Source organism: Barbus barbus (assembly GCF_936440315.1).
Source record: "Barbus barbus genome assembly, chromosome: 49".
NCBI lineage: Eukaryota > Metazoa > Chordata > Actinopteri > Cypriniformes > Cyprinidae > Barbus > Barbus barbus.
In genome coordinates, this window is record NC_136727.1 from 2,474,727 (window position 1) to 2,490,060 (window position 15,334).

Here is a 15,334-nt window from a genome sequence, read left to right on the forward strand (position 1 = left end):
TAAAGAAACACTGTTGTGTCGCTGCAGATATAATCAACATTGCTTTGTCTGGTTTTGTTAGTGAAATAGAGCAAAAAAGACTATCACCATTTTAATTTTTTTACAGATTTTTGGTTCAGACGGTCAGAACTGCGTGTGTCCCAGACAGCAACATAGTGTTAGCCCAGATCCGGCCCACATCTGGCCCGTGTGAAATCCATGTGGGCCAGATGTGGGCCGGATCTGGGCCAACACTGCTATTCACTTCAGACCTGGTTACGAGTCTATCTATGCAAAGCGCTTTCATAAGAAGCTACTTATGTCTTCAGCAACTGTTTTATTTCTCGCCTCCTGTTCTATTATGAGGCGCAGATGCGTGTTTTTGATACACGTCACGCTCTGGCGGGTTAAGTCATTCTAGCTTGAACTTACACTTACACTCACACACTCACACACACACACACGCACACACACACGGAACTAATGAAGATACGCAGCAGGTAATGAGCGCAGGTATCATTTCACATCTCTTCAGTTTGGCCCCTACAGAGGCAGCTGTGTCTCGAAATATCTCAGAGCGTAAGACGATTCATAACTTTATGAACAGTGTTTGTGTGTGAGTGTCATGACGGCATGCGCGGTGCATTATGGGATCTACAGTGGCGCCAAACAAATCCTGACTGACATAAAACAATTAGCCGATATTTTAAAAGCCTAATTGGTTTTTAATCAAATAAAGGCACAATTAGAGCTGCAAAATATCAATGAGGGTTCGATTTGACAGAACAACTCTAAACCAGATTAATCTTTTTGCCTCGGATGATTCATGGTATTTTTTTCATAATGGTTTATTTTTAATGGCTTTGGTCTTGAGAAAAGCTTTTAATCTTTTCTTTTGTGATCGTTTGGAATGAATAAACAGCAATTTACTGACCTCTGAACTTTAGAAAACTACTTTCCAGAAAGCAATTTATAAAAACGCCACATTTTCAAGAGCCAAAGCTCCTAATAGGCCAATTGATTTTCATGACCTTTACAATAGTTTAGACTGTAGAAGCATTTAGACTGATTTTGGGGAAAGTAACTGATTTTGGGGAAAGTAACTCATTTGTAAACTGAGTAAATTTGCTCACAAATTGAATATCACAACATACAAAACCTGTATACAAGAACAAAACCTAGCCAATGAAATGTTTTCCAGAAATATAAATGTATAAATTCAACATTGAAATTTCTCTGACTTAAATTTTTTATGACTTAAAATATACATTTTTAAAATATTTTATTTATTATTACTACAATTACCTATTTATTATTCATTCATATGTATTTATTTTTACTGTTATTATTTAAACCAGGTTTTTCATAGCTTCTGCAGGGAAATAAATGTAGTCAAACACAAAGCACAGTTTCACTTCACATTTTATTAGAATCTTTCCTAGTACTTCTGCACAGATAAACATTTGCCATCATCAGTATGCAAGCTGTGGTGGGTTATTTCATTAAACCTGCCTCTCGTGACGTTTCTGTTAATGCAAAACAGAAACTCAAGAAACAGAGGAGTACAAATGCCATCGACACACTGCGTCTAGTGTCAGAGCGGCCGTAGGCGTCACTGGCGGGTGGAAAACAACAAATGGTGTTGAGATGAGAATGGTGGCTGTCACATTGAACGGAAAGAGAGAGAATGCACTCAGGAGTTTCAAACCTCAGTACGCACTTTCTACGTAAAGGTGTAATTTAGATGTTATTACTAAAAACATGCAAAATGAAAGTGGGAGGAATAATAGTATGAAAAAGTAAGAAAAAAATCATGATGTATGAGAAAATCTATGGAAAAAGAAGGACTGTCAATTTAATATTTTACTAACTTCATTTGGGAACTTTCCTTGTATTAATTTATCTTGGCATGCTAAAGTGAATGATTATTCCATCTGAAAATGTTTGTCTGTTCTTTCGGTTTAACAAAGGATTGGGAGCGAGGGATTGTGGGAAGGTCTGAAGAGTGTGGCATCCCCCAAGGCTGTGTACTAGGCTCGTTTTGGCTTCAGTCTATAACGACGAACCTGTCTGTAAAGGTCTTATCAGTGTGTTTGTTTCCGAATCAGTCCAGGGACTCTGAAGCACATTCTCAATACAATATGGATGATGAACCCGCAAATACCAGCGAAGGAGGTGTGCTGATCGATAATCGTTCACATCAGAAGACAAAACAAAGATGGGCAAACAATAAAAAGGAGAACGGAAATCCAAAGTGACAACCAGACCCTTTATTTGAATGTGACATGGCATTTGATAAGACTAGAAGTTACACTGAAGAAACTTTTTCCAATTCGTGAGCTGGACGTCTAGTATGTACACCTCATTGTGGGTCACTTGACCCAGATCGCCCCTCAGTAGTCTAAGACCTTTATAGCACCGTGAGAAGGCGGATTGTGCATCTGTTTAACATCACCTATGACTATACGCTTAAATATAAGCCACTTCAACCTCTTGAATAAAAATTAATTCAACTTTTTTTTTCATCTTTTGACATGGTGTTGCAAAGATTCACCCAAAGTAAAAATCAATAAAAATAATAATCATAACAACAACGGTAATCATAATAAAAAACAGACATGGTGAATAGTATTCAATATCAACGTCTACCAAGTGTGCTACAAAAACAAATCATCTGTGGCTGAAAAAACATTTTACAGCCGATTATAGAAGAATACATGACGCGCGACTCTATCTTAACACAAATGTGTACGCTAACTGAAAACTGTAGCTTCTGATGCTACCATATTTGTTTTTCTTTATACAAATATTAAATCTATATGTGAAAGACATTTAAATACTTATTAAATCCCATGAGCCCAGCTAAAACTCTTCCTGTGACCCCCCACCCCACTTGAGTTCAGAGAAAAATACCTGAAACTGTACAGATTTAGACTGTCTATTTGAACTGTGACCAGGTAGCATGATGTTTTGGCTTGAGTTAGAAAAATATTTAGCACTCGTTAGAGAAAAAAATCAGGTATAAAGTAAACAGCACATACAGTGAATGATTATCCCATCTGAGAACTTATGGAGGCTCTTTCCGTTTAGTGAAAGAACCAGAGCGAGGGATCGTGGAAAGGGTCGGAAGAGTGCGGCATCCCCCAGGCTATGTACTGGGTCCGTTTCGGCTTCAATCTATAATGACACGCATGCGTCCCACACGCACCATTCATGGGTGGGAGACTCAGATTAGCACGACAGCGAATAAATGAAACATAGACATGCAGTGAATGAATTTAAAGTCTGTATGAAGCGTTGACAAATAGCTGGTAGCGCATAAATGCGTTTCAATACATCGGCTCAACGCCATGTTCGCCCTCTTCTGGAGGAAAGTCAGAGTTGAGGAGAGATTCCATGTATGCTATGTAGCTGGAGCTGTGGGTGTAACTCTCGCTGGGTTCCGGGGCAGGAAGTGTGGGTGCTGAAATAGGAAGTGATGTGGAGAGAGGCAGGCAGGGGGCAGTGCTGGTGTTTGGAGTAATACTAGCGGGCAGGAAAGCGGTGACTATTTCTGGAGGTAGCGCCGAGGGCTCAATGGCTAGTGTGGGTGGTGGTGTTGGCAGACGTGGGCGTTTCGCGGCCAGAGGTTCATCTGACGGTTGCGCCTGAGGTTGTTGTTGGTTCACAGTTGCCTGTTGAAAATAAAAAAAGACAATTATCGTTTAGCAATGTCAGTCAGAACCCTCCAAATGGACTCCAACTGCACTGTTAGCTTGAAAAACCATGAAAGCCGTAAAGTGTTAAACCTGCACTTTGACTTCATGTTGATGAATTCTGTGTGCAGAAACATACGGTACTTGGCCCGAAGCGAATAAAAGTGCTTACCAGACGAGACATGACCCTCTTGGGCAGCTCTTGGTTCAGAGAGTGAATCTCGCTGCGCTTCAGTAAGATCTGCGTCTCATCCTGAAACTCCACCTGGAAAGAAATACAGGCAGTTTAGACGCCTCGGATCCTTTTCTTGGAACCACTTTCCTTCATACAATCCAAGTTTAGAGAAACTAGCTAGCATCATTTCCAAGCTTTTGTGTCAGTTTGCTTGGCGGCCATCTTTCTAACACTCTTGGGAAACAATTTTCCAGTTATACAAGTAGAACATAGAAAATATAAATACCAAAAAAAACCTCTTGAAAAATCTTTTAAATGTTTTTAGCTAAATTAAAAAGAAAAACAATTATATTTAAATTATTTCATATTTAAATATAACACTCAATTATATATGTGTAAAATTTTAGTTCAAATTAAATATAATTATATTTAATATAAATGTATAATTACATATGAATATGCGTGTATACACACATATATACATTAATATTTATTAATAAATATCTAAATACATATTAATTACATAAATTATTTATATTACAGTGTAAAAATTATTCTCTATGTAAAATAATGAAATGAAAGAAATATATTTAACATTTAAATATGTATTATATATTTATATTTATTTAAAATACTCAAATTTACACACGTATATAATAAAATACAACTGATGTCGTTTAAATATGTATAAAATGTCACTAAATCATTTATAAGTACTATATAACTTTTTATTTTCTCATATGTTGTAAGACATTTTTATATTATTTGAAATAATTATAATCATAAAATAATGATATGAAATGAATATACAGGTGTGTATATGTATGCATGTATATACAGTATATATATATATATATACAGTATATATATATATATATATATATATATATATGTATGTATACATGTACGTATGTATATATTTATAAATGTACGTATGTATGTATGTGTGTGTGTGTGTGTATATATATATGTGTATATATATATATATATATATATATATATATATATATGAATTTAAATATGCACAAAATATTCAAATTATATATTTTTTTATAAAATGTAGGGCACATGTCCTGACAATACGTCAATCCACATGAATTCTGTAATGCAAAATCTAATGCTAATGTATCAATTCTGTTGATAGAGCTGTAAAAACTGCATTTAACCTGGAATATTCCTTTTAATCTCTTATATTTTTGATTGGAAGAGCATCCAACAACAACATAAGCTGCAAACTTTCAACCAGTCTGCAATCAACACCCTATTCTGGATCAATTCCCAACGGCTTCAAGACCTGTCAGACTTACAGGCATCCAGTTACAGATCGCCCGCAGCGAGTGGGAGAGCGTTTGTAAAAGTGACGTCATGAAAGCAATCGGCACTTGTTACGAGTGCCATGACTCGCACAGATCTGATAAATAATGGAGTCTTGTGGTGGAGGAGAGAATCAAGCAGTTCGTTAATGCTGACAGAGGAGTCTCTCAAGAGTTCAGCCGAGCAATGACACACTGTGTGTGTGTGTGTGTGTGTGAGTTTGAGTTTTAATGAGAAAGAATTCGATGTGAAGCAAAACTAGTGTCAAACAATGTATAGTTTTAGGAGAAAACCTGAAAAAGCATGCTCGGTTAAGCTTTCTGGTAGTTTCTGAGTCACTTTTCCATTCAAATGTGACCCAGATGTGAATTAAAACATCGACCCATCACTGCACAAGAACACAAAAGCACTTCCTGTAAGAGTGGCGTGTGTACGTGAAATAGCAGATGAATGGTGGTCTACTCTCGTCGTCTGCGGTTCATCACACCTCATAAGCTTCATCTACAGACTCCATAAATCCCCCATGTGCCACATCTGCCTACTTTTCTCGTTTTCCCATTAATCTCGGCTCCCTTCTGTTCAATACATCAATGGCTGCTCTGTGTACGAGGAAAGCAAACTTTGCACCAAATGTGGGACTCCTGAAAGACTCGGATGAGATGAGGAATTGCAAGAAAGCTGACTGAAAGATTTAGGTTCTTGGCCTAAAAATTGGGTGTCGCTACAGGTCTTAACTATATACAAAACAAAACAATAAAACAATATACAATTAACTATAATACAGTAGAACTATAATACAGTAGAAAACAAACAGCAAAAGAAACAAAGAAAGTAATTAAATGGATTACTCTTTACATAAGAGTTTTAAAATGGGGCATAAATAAATACAAATACAAATTTTAGATGTCGTAGTTACCTGGTAGTATCGGTGGACGTGTTCCTTTATGAAAGACGCGTTGAGAACCCGTCCGTCAATTGTCTTGACCACCACGAATTCGCCCAGTTCTGGAGGGCCGTTCCTCAGACAGTCATGACTCTGAGACAGAGAAATCAAACAGATAATAGATCAAACAGAAAAGTTGTAGCTCTAAAATCTGATTGGATGAGCCGAATTAATGAGCCAAAGCCACTTGTAAACCATAACAACCTAGAGGTAGATTTAACCAATCTAGATTTCGACCAATTAGCATCCAGGACCAGAGCTATGCATTTTAGACCACAATAAGCCACATATTACAGTTATTTATTTTTTTCCCCATGATTATGGAGGTTTTAGTAACCAAAATCTCTAAAATATTATTGGATGAGCCAAACAAATGCGCAAAGTTATGGAAGCTCATTTCCATCATTGCAAAAAAAAAGGGTAATTGCAACTATTTCTCTCACAATTCTGATATTTTTTCCTCAGAATTATAATTTATCACCCAATTTAGAATTTTTCTTACAGCTGGGAGCTTAAATCGTACAATTCTGACTTTTTTTCTCGTAATTCAAACTTTTTTCCTGCAATTGCAAGGTCATATCATGCAATTCTGACTTTTCCACACAATTCTTACTTTATCACAATTGTGAGTTTATGCAATTCTATCTTTTTTCTCGCAATTGCAAGTTTATATCACATAATTCTGACTTTTCTCAGAATTGTGAAATATAAACCTCACATGCTACAAAGTAAAAAGTGAGAATTGTGAGAAAAGTTGCAATTAGCTTTTTTATTTTTTCTTTAGTGGTGGAAACGGGCTTTCAGACCAAAGCAACTTGGCAACCATGATCAGAATAATTATTGGCAATAATAATGAAAAATTATCCTCACCAGCAGGTTCTCTGGGAAGACATTATCACAGTAGGAGCCGTCGTCAAAGTTGACCTTGTAGTAGTTCTGTGTGCCGATGCCGGTGATGGTGCAGCGATAGAACCAACCATTGCTGTTTCTGCCGATGACCTCCTGACCTAAAGACAGCTCACGCGAGCTGTTTTTGACCTGCGGCGGAGGCAAAGTGTGAGTTTGAGGATCACCGTGTGCATTGAGATGCTTTCTATAGCAGCTACGCACCTTCTGATTGGTGTGTTTGTGTTTGTGGCAGGTGACGGACACCACGTACGGCCAATCGGCCGGCTTCATGATGACTCCGGCGAGGAGGGCGCAGGTGACATGGAAGGACGTGGAGCAGTTGTCTAACGAGCACTGGATACATGCACCGAAGATCTGCTTGGTCGTCTTGTGGCAGTAGACGCACTTCTGCAAATTGTATCGAGGAAACATGAAACTTGAGTTACAACCTTTGTAACATGACGAACTTCCGTACTCAATGACGAAAAGTGATCAGTGATATATAGCTATTAGGCTAATGGCAAACAGCTCAAAAAGAACATATTTTTTAATAAAACATTACAAATACAAACATTTATTAATGTGTGAACTACAATAACACATCCAAAATGTTCACAAAGATAGTCAATTTTCGAAAAGTATAAAAAAAACCAAAGAAACAACATAAGAATAAATAATAATAAAAAAAAACAACAAGGAAAAATGGAATAAACAAACAGAAACGGAGTACAAAGCAACAAATTAGTAAAAAAAAAAATATTTAAAATTAACTAAAAAAAACAAAAGCTGAAGCCAGAGCAGGACAAAAGAAAACAAATAGTGTAAGAAACGGAAGAATAAAAGAACATACTAAAGAAATAAAAACAAAAAGAACAAACATATAAACGAATGAAAACACATGTAGAGAAGGAAACTAACTAAATTAAACAAAAAATAGAGAAAAGAATGAATGAAACAAACAAAACAATGAATAAAATAAAGAAAGAAAATAAATAAATAGCGAAAGAAAGAATGAACGAAGGAACTAAAAAAATAAAAACAAAAACAAATATATGAATTAATGGAAACCAAAGAAGAGGGAATGAGCTAAAACAAAAAACAAAAGAGAAAAAAAAGAAGGAAAACAGATGTAGAAAGGAAAAAAAACCCTAAAAGAAACAGAAAAAACAGAACAGAATAAAAGAACGATAGAGCAAAACTAAAGAAAACAAAAAACAAGAAAAAAATACAACCAAAAAAGCACAAACAACAGAAAGAAGCAGAAAACAATATGTAACAAGAGGAAAACAAATGTAGAAAATGAACTAAAACAAGCAATTGAGAAAAGATGAATGAAAGACAGAACTGAAAAAAGGTCAAGAAAAACAAAAACAAGTTAAGAATATAATAAAAAAACAAAAAGCAAAATAAAATAAAGCAGCGAAACAAAAGAGAACAGAGACAACGAAACAAATGAACAAACACCAAGCAAATGAAGAAAAACCAACCAAAAAGCAGACATTCAGTATTACACCAGATATTAAATGAAAAAAGTGATATCACACCAGAGCTCAGCAGCTGTTTGGCTTTTGACTAACATTATTTCCATGTGTCAGCTAAAAACCAAAGTCATTTTAAAAGCGCAGCAGCAGCTCCGATGAAAGATTACAAAGATGAACATTTACTAATAAAATGTTCACAAACACCATTTTTGATTCCACATTGACTTAAAACGCAGAAATTAGGTCCGAGTTTGTGGCACGAGAGTGTATTTCAAATCAATGCACTTGATATTTCAGCATTTTCTTGCAAATATTCTCTCAAATGGAAACATGTGTCCGTTCATCCCTGTCTCTCTCCTCTTCTCCTCCAAACGCGCACACACACACACACACACACACACACACACACACACACACAGAGGAATATCGACGGGAATACAAATTCTTTATTAAATTGTCAATACTTCATTTCAACCCCCTGTGGCCAAGCGGCCGTAATGTACGACGGCCTTTCGATGCGGCGCCGGCTTGGAAATATTTCATCGGCTGGTGAAAGCCTCTGATTTACCATTTGCCAGGGATTGATCGCAGGACAGGCCAACGGACAAGAGAAGGGGAAAAGAAAACGTGATTTACGAGCATCGAGCTCGCAGTTATTTATTCATACATCATACATACCATTTTGTGTCGCAGCAAGCGGGAAGATAAAGCGACCTCCTTTTAATCTACAATACGATGCTGTTTCTTGTTCTAGAGTGAAACTGTGCAAATAACGAGACTAAATGTTTGATGTTCTTTCATTACTGGCACTGATTTCTAGCAAACCTGTGTTTCTGCTTGCTAATGGCGACTGGAAGCTGAAGTCAGATGTATGAACAGTATGAGAGGTTTATAGCATGTTTTTCATGTTATCGTGTGCTGAAGTTGCTTTGGGTTGTGTGTTTGTGCCGACGCATTGAGCAGCATTCAGACGTGCGACGGAGGAGGAGAAACCTGCCTATATAATCAATGCAGTTCATTTAGCACAGTGAGGAATGACACCTGATTATTCAGGCATTGCACATCATTAATAATGCATCATATCCTCAGAGAACGACGGCGAAACAACAAGAAGATACACACCTAAGAAAAAACAATAAGACAAAAGAAAGAAACTATATGAAAAAACACAAATCAGCAAATGAAAACACAGAAGCAAACTAATGAATGAACCAAAAATTAGGGAATTAATGAAAACAGAGAAAAAGTAGAAGCCAACAATAGAATAAGAAACTGAAAGAGGAAACAAAAGAAAAAAGGGCCAAGAAACAGAAACATTAAAATTAAACTTAAATCTGAACAAAAAAGAACAAACTAAAGAAAAACAGAAAGAAACAAATAATTCAAGCATGAGAGAGACAAAAAAAAGAAACAAATTAGGAATGAACAAAAGAAAAAAAAGCACAAATGAAACAAAACGAATGAATGAGCGAAAAGTTTACAAATTAACTAAAATTAAAGTAAAAAACAAAACAGCAAAAAAAAATAAAAAAATAAAAAAATTAGGAATGAAAAAAGCATAAATGAAACAAGAGAAAAACAACTTAAGAAAACCAAATAAAGGTAATCAAAAAAACGAAAACAAAAAGGAAAAACTAATTCGGAATGAACAAAAAAAGGACAAATAATAATAAACAAAAATAAACAGAACAAACAAATGATCTGAAAATTTACGAAGTAAAAAAAAGCATAAAAATAAAATTAAAAAAGAAATGAAAGGTCAACAAATGAAAATAAAAACAAAACAGACAAAAGATACAGAATGAAAGAACAAACAAGACAAAAGAAACTATATAATGAACAAAAAAGAATAAAAATGCAAACTAACAAATTAATTAAAAACAAACAAAAGCAGAAGACCAACAGGAAAAAACACCAGAAAAATAAATGAGACGAATGAAAGAAAACAGTGAAAAAAGTTGAAAAACAAACGAAAGGCCAGTCAGAAATGGAAAGAACAAACAACTGAAAACAACAGTAGAAAATGAATGAAACTACAACATGAACGTAAGAAATAAATAAAAGCACAAACGGAAGAATGAAAAGGAAGAACGTACACAATCAATGTAGGCGCAAACGAGCGAGTGAGTATAAAAACACAGACTGTCTTGACTCACCAGACTCTTCCTGGTGTCGGGGACGGCCGTCACGTCCACAGGCTCTCGCTCCACCGCGTTAACGAAACGAGCCTCGGCCACAGCGACGGCGCAGATCACGTGAACCCACCTGCGGACGGGACACCAAACGCACCGTTTATACGCAGAGTTCCTTTGGCAAGCGAGCATGAACAGATGCTTCTCATAATTGACATGCGATATGAGAGAAACAGAGTTTGAGATATTAGACCTGTCATCTGTGGTTTTCTTCAAAGCTCCTCCTCTTAAACTGCACAAACAGCAGGCCTGTAACCAATAACCAACAAAACGCTTCAGCGCAACAATACATGTGCCAGGTTTAGAGCACAGATTTCTGCTTAAGACTTGCATGTGAATAGCCATTGTTAATAGAAATGATTTATAACTAGTCGTAGGACTAATCTATGTTTGAATGACAGGTGTTTTGCGATACTTACGGCTGTCCATTCGGCCGCAGTACACCGAGAACACATCCACCTCTCCGGTTTCGTGTCGGGATTGACGCCGTAACAACCTGAGAGAAACAGAAACTTAACCTTGCATTCACATTTATTTATTTATTAAACTAATTTTGGACGCTTCAACAGTGTACGTTATTTACAAAGATAAATAGTTTCTGCAATTTTCCATCCTTTTACGTCAGTTTGATATAAAAAAAAGAAGAATGAAAGAAAAATAAGGATAAAATGAGACTAAACAAAGACAGATATAACAAGCTGAAAAGTATACAAAATGTAAAAAAAATTATTTAAAAGGAAATACGCACAAAAGCATAAAAGAATAGAAAAAAAGAACAAACGAATTAACAAAAATGAAAGTAAAATCAAACCAAACAAAAATATTAAAAATACTGTGAGCAACTTTATTCACCTACGTTTAACACAAAAAAACACACAAGATGAAAGAAACACAATAAAAAACTTATTAAAGCAAAAATCAGAAGTCAAACCAAAAAGAAACAATAGGAAGAACAAAATCAAAGAATGGAGGGAAAAAAAACACAAATCAAAGTATGCACGATTCACTAGTGTATGTTACTTAAAAAAAACTAATAATAAAAACCAATAACATAGCACACTTTTAACGAGCCGATCAAATCACAATTAATAAATCAAATCTGAAGGAAAAAGGCACAATGATAAAAGAACAAACAAATAAACAAAACAGCAAAAAACAATAAAATATATTGTGTACAATTCAATAGTGTACATTTCTTTAAAAAAAAAACTAAAAAACTGTTTTTGTCATTTTCGATGAAGAAAACGTTAAAACCTCAAATGAAGGGGGAAAAAAAGCACAAATGAAAGTATAAAACAAAGTAAAAACAAACGAAACTATAATAAATTAAACATACTATGTACGATTCACTAGTGTACGTTACACACCTTTTACGAGCCAATCAACTCACAATTAATAAATCATACAAATAACGTAAAAGACCTAGTGCATTTTGCTTTACTATTTTTAACCCAAGTAGTAACTCAATATAATGTTGCATATCTATCTGAAATAACCGCCGTTACGCTTTCTCCAATAGATCCTTTCAGGGGCGACGTCACAATTATATCACAGCGCTAGCTGGAGGCAGCCCATTCAAACCAGCATATCAGTATTGTCCTTTGTTGTTATATGGATTATGGTTTGTGTTACGCATCTAAAGATTTCTTATGCATCTCACGACTATGACGTGTATGAAATAATGTCTGTGTGCACGATTTATATGCTTATCAGTAATTGTATATACATTGTTGTGGCTGGAATTTTTAAGAACTTGGCAAGACAGAATAATCAAATACAGAAAGTTCAAAATTATTTCTAGAAAATATTCACATCTTAATTTAACCGTAAAGGTACTGTAATGTTACTGTAAACCTACATCATTTACAGGAGGAATATTAAAATAACTATTTGGCCGTTACATGACACATAACATCCATCGCGTTGAATGTTTAATTTTTTTGTATTTTGGCGCAGTTCACTCTCATATGTGACCCTGGACCGCAAAACCAGTTTTAAGTCGCTGGGGTATATTTGTAGAAATAGGCAAAAATACATTGTCTTTTATGCCAAAAATCATGTTCCATGAAGATATATTGTAAATTTATTAGCGTAACTATATCAAAACTTCATTTTTGATTAGTAATATGCATTGCTAAGAACTTTTAAAGGAGATTTTCTCAATATTTAGATTTTTTTGCACCCTCAGATTCCAGATTTTCAAATAGTTGTATCTCAGCCAAATATTGTCCGAAACCACACATCAATGGAAAGCTTGCTTATTCAGCTTTCATACAATATATAAATCTCAATTTTGAAAAAATGACACTTAAGACTGGTTTTGCGGTCCAGGGTCACATATAGCTGTAAAAACAGATGCCTGCTGAAACTGAAATATATATACATCTTCATGACTAGATAGATACAGGCGTTAGTGAAGCAGCCTCCACCTAAGCTCCGCCCACAGAAAAACGTCACGATGTTTACTAACAGAAAAAGGGTCTATAGTAAGTTATACAGACCCTCTCATCTCCCTATAGTAAGACAATCTCTGGTAATTACCGTAGACTCCCTGCGAGCGCGCGTCAGGAAAATGGACTGGTATCACACGCGCCGGAGGTGAAAGCTCACGCAAACGAAAAGCTGCTGTTGACACGCTGTCACTTGCCGCTCTTCGCTCCTTATCGAAATCAGCAGCTTTCTGCAGGTAAACACGAGCAGCGGGAGCCGTAATGGAGGACGGGACACACACACGGCCTCCGGGCATTAGTTTAATATGCGACAAGCGCACATATTCTGGCGAGCCATTTTCATAACCACTGCGAGTGAGTTCAAGCGTACGAAGTGAGGAGGCAAAGACAGCGTCGACTAACAAGCTGTCTTTCACTTCACGGCCCTTTCTTCAAGCCTTCGAAGACCAAACAAGCTGGAGATGCTGCTGCTGTTGTTCCTTCACGTTCATTCGGGTCGGTGGTTAGCTGTCGCCTCTGTAAGAGGAAGTCAAGGGAATCTGAGCGTTTAAAACACCTCCGGGGAGCCGCTCGAAGCTCATGGCATGGAGACAGTAAATGAAAGCACTAAGCCAAGTGATTTTATTATAGTAAAGGTGCTTTGATGCAGTAAAATCTCTATTACATACAGCCTTGCATGGCTTATTAATTACATTAAACCAAGTTAAGGGTAAAATGATTAAAGACTTTTTTTTTTTTGCATAACTTTGAATATATTTTACAAAATATTTGTGAAAAAAAATGGTTGGGATTAGGGTTTGGCTTAGGGTTACTTGCATGCAATTATGAATAATTTATTGTTATAATAATAGTAAGTACATGTAACGTGTGTAACAAAGACACTGTAAAATCAGGTGTTACCAAAAGACCAAATGAAAAAAAAGAACATATAAAACCACTACAACTGTAATAAAGAAATACAATAATTATATAAGAACTATTATTATTATTATTATTATTATTATTATTAATTATTATATTAAAGAAAAAAAAGCACAAATAAAGAAAAAAATATAGAATGGAAGAAACGACTGATAAAAACAAAAAGAAAAGAGAAAAATATTAAAATAACTAAATTAAGAATAAAAAAAAAAAACATAAGAACAAACGATAGTAGACAATATTATACAAAATTTATTAATAAAAAATGAACAAAGAAATAGTTATATGTACAAAAATAACAATACTACTACTACTTATAATTATTATTATTGTAGTCTTAAGAGCTGCATAAACAATGCTTCCAGTAATTAATACAGTAACTGTAGGCCGTTTACCTGTTGCAGTAATATATAACTAACATGACATATGAACACAGGTGCACATTATATATCAGCTATTTCAATCGAACGTGGGTCATCGGGTGAGATTTACGAGCCAGGAATATGTGTTTCATAAGCCTGGCTTCTTTCAGAAAGCTTGATCGGAGCTGACAGCAGCGCAGGTAAAATACGAGCCACACAGTGACAACCTGAATTAGTCTGACAGAGTGAAAACAGAGCGACGGTAAAGTGATTAGCGCTGCTAAAAGCAGACGAACGCAGGACAGCTCATGCGAGAGCGATCGCACTTCATAAATCTGAACAACTCGCTGTAATGAACTTACAAACCGTCATCGAAAGTTATCTGAGCGAAACCGAGGGCTTTTTAGCACGCTGACGTTCATCCGTCGTTCTTACGCGAGTAAATTTAATCATATCATCAGCCGATGGAAAATATCACGGCCGGATGCTTCTGAAAAACGCAAAAACATCCAAGAAAACTGAAATAGTTTGGTCTAAACTGTCATTTTCGTTTAAAGCACAAACGGGCCAATCAGAGCGCGGCGTCACCTCGGTGAACTCGCGGCTAATTGGCTACGCGGCTTAGACTCGCGCCGTGGAGAGAAACCGGCGAAACGAGCCGCTTTCCCGTCTGTGTTTTCCTCTTCTGGAGGTTTTTTTTTCTGTGCTCGTCTAAATAAATAACTGGAGTTCAGCCTGACTGACGGTAAATTGGCTGGAGTGACGGCCGGGAGACGCTCTCGCGACCAGATAGAGACAGAATCAAGGCCGTTTATTAGCAAACACAGACGGAAATATGCAGATTGGTGTGGAGGAGACAAACAAACAAACAGCTGGAGATACAGATGCAGACGTGAAAAGATGGGAGAGTTTTTGACTTCCTTTATTAGGAGGA

At 36.1% G+C, this 15,334-nt stretch overlaps 1 protein-coding gene across 2 annotated transcripts in view; it reads right to left on the minus strand.

Annotated features, from left to right (window-relative positions):
• Positions 1 to 1,383: 1,383 nt before the first annotated feature.
• The window catches only part of LOC306867400 (lysine-specific demethylase 4B-like), a 55,204-nt gene continuing 41,253 nt past the window's right edge, over positions 1,384 to 15,334 (minus strand). The window contains exons 15-22 of one of the 2 annotated variants that reach the window (XM_079413034.1): positions 11,087 to 11,163; positions 10,861 to 10,916; positions 10,632 to 10,740; positions 7,217 to 7,402; positions 6,977 to 7,144; positions 6,080 to 6,199; positions 3,847 to 3,939; positions 1,384 to 3,653 (exon numbers count right to left, since the gene is read on the minus strand). In XM_079413034.1, coding sequence (XP_079269160.1) covers positions 3,309 to 3,653; positions 3,847 to 3,939; positions 6,080 to 6,199; positions 6,977 to 7,144; positions 7,217 to 7,402; positions 10,632 to 10,740; positions 10,861 to 10,916; positions 11,087 to 11,163 — 1,154 coding nt within the window. In that variant the 3' untranslated portion in view covers positions 1,384 to 3,308. Of the gene's footprint in view, positions 3,654 to 3,846; positions 3,940 to 6,079; positions 6,200 to 6,976; positions 7,403 to 10,631; positions 10,741 to 10,860; positions 10,917 to 11,086; positions 11,164 to 15,334 lie in introns of both variants that reach the window. The other variant, XM_079413033.1, reaches the window with a different exon arrangement.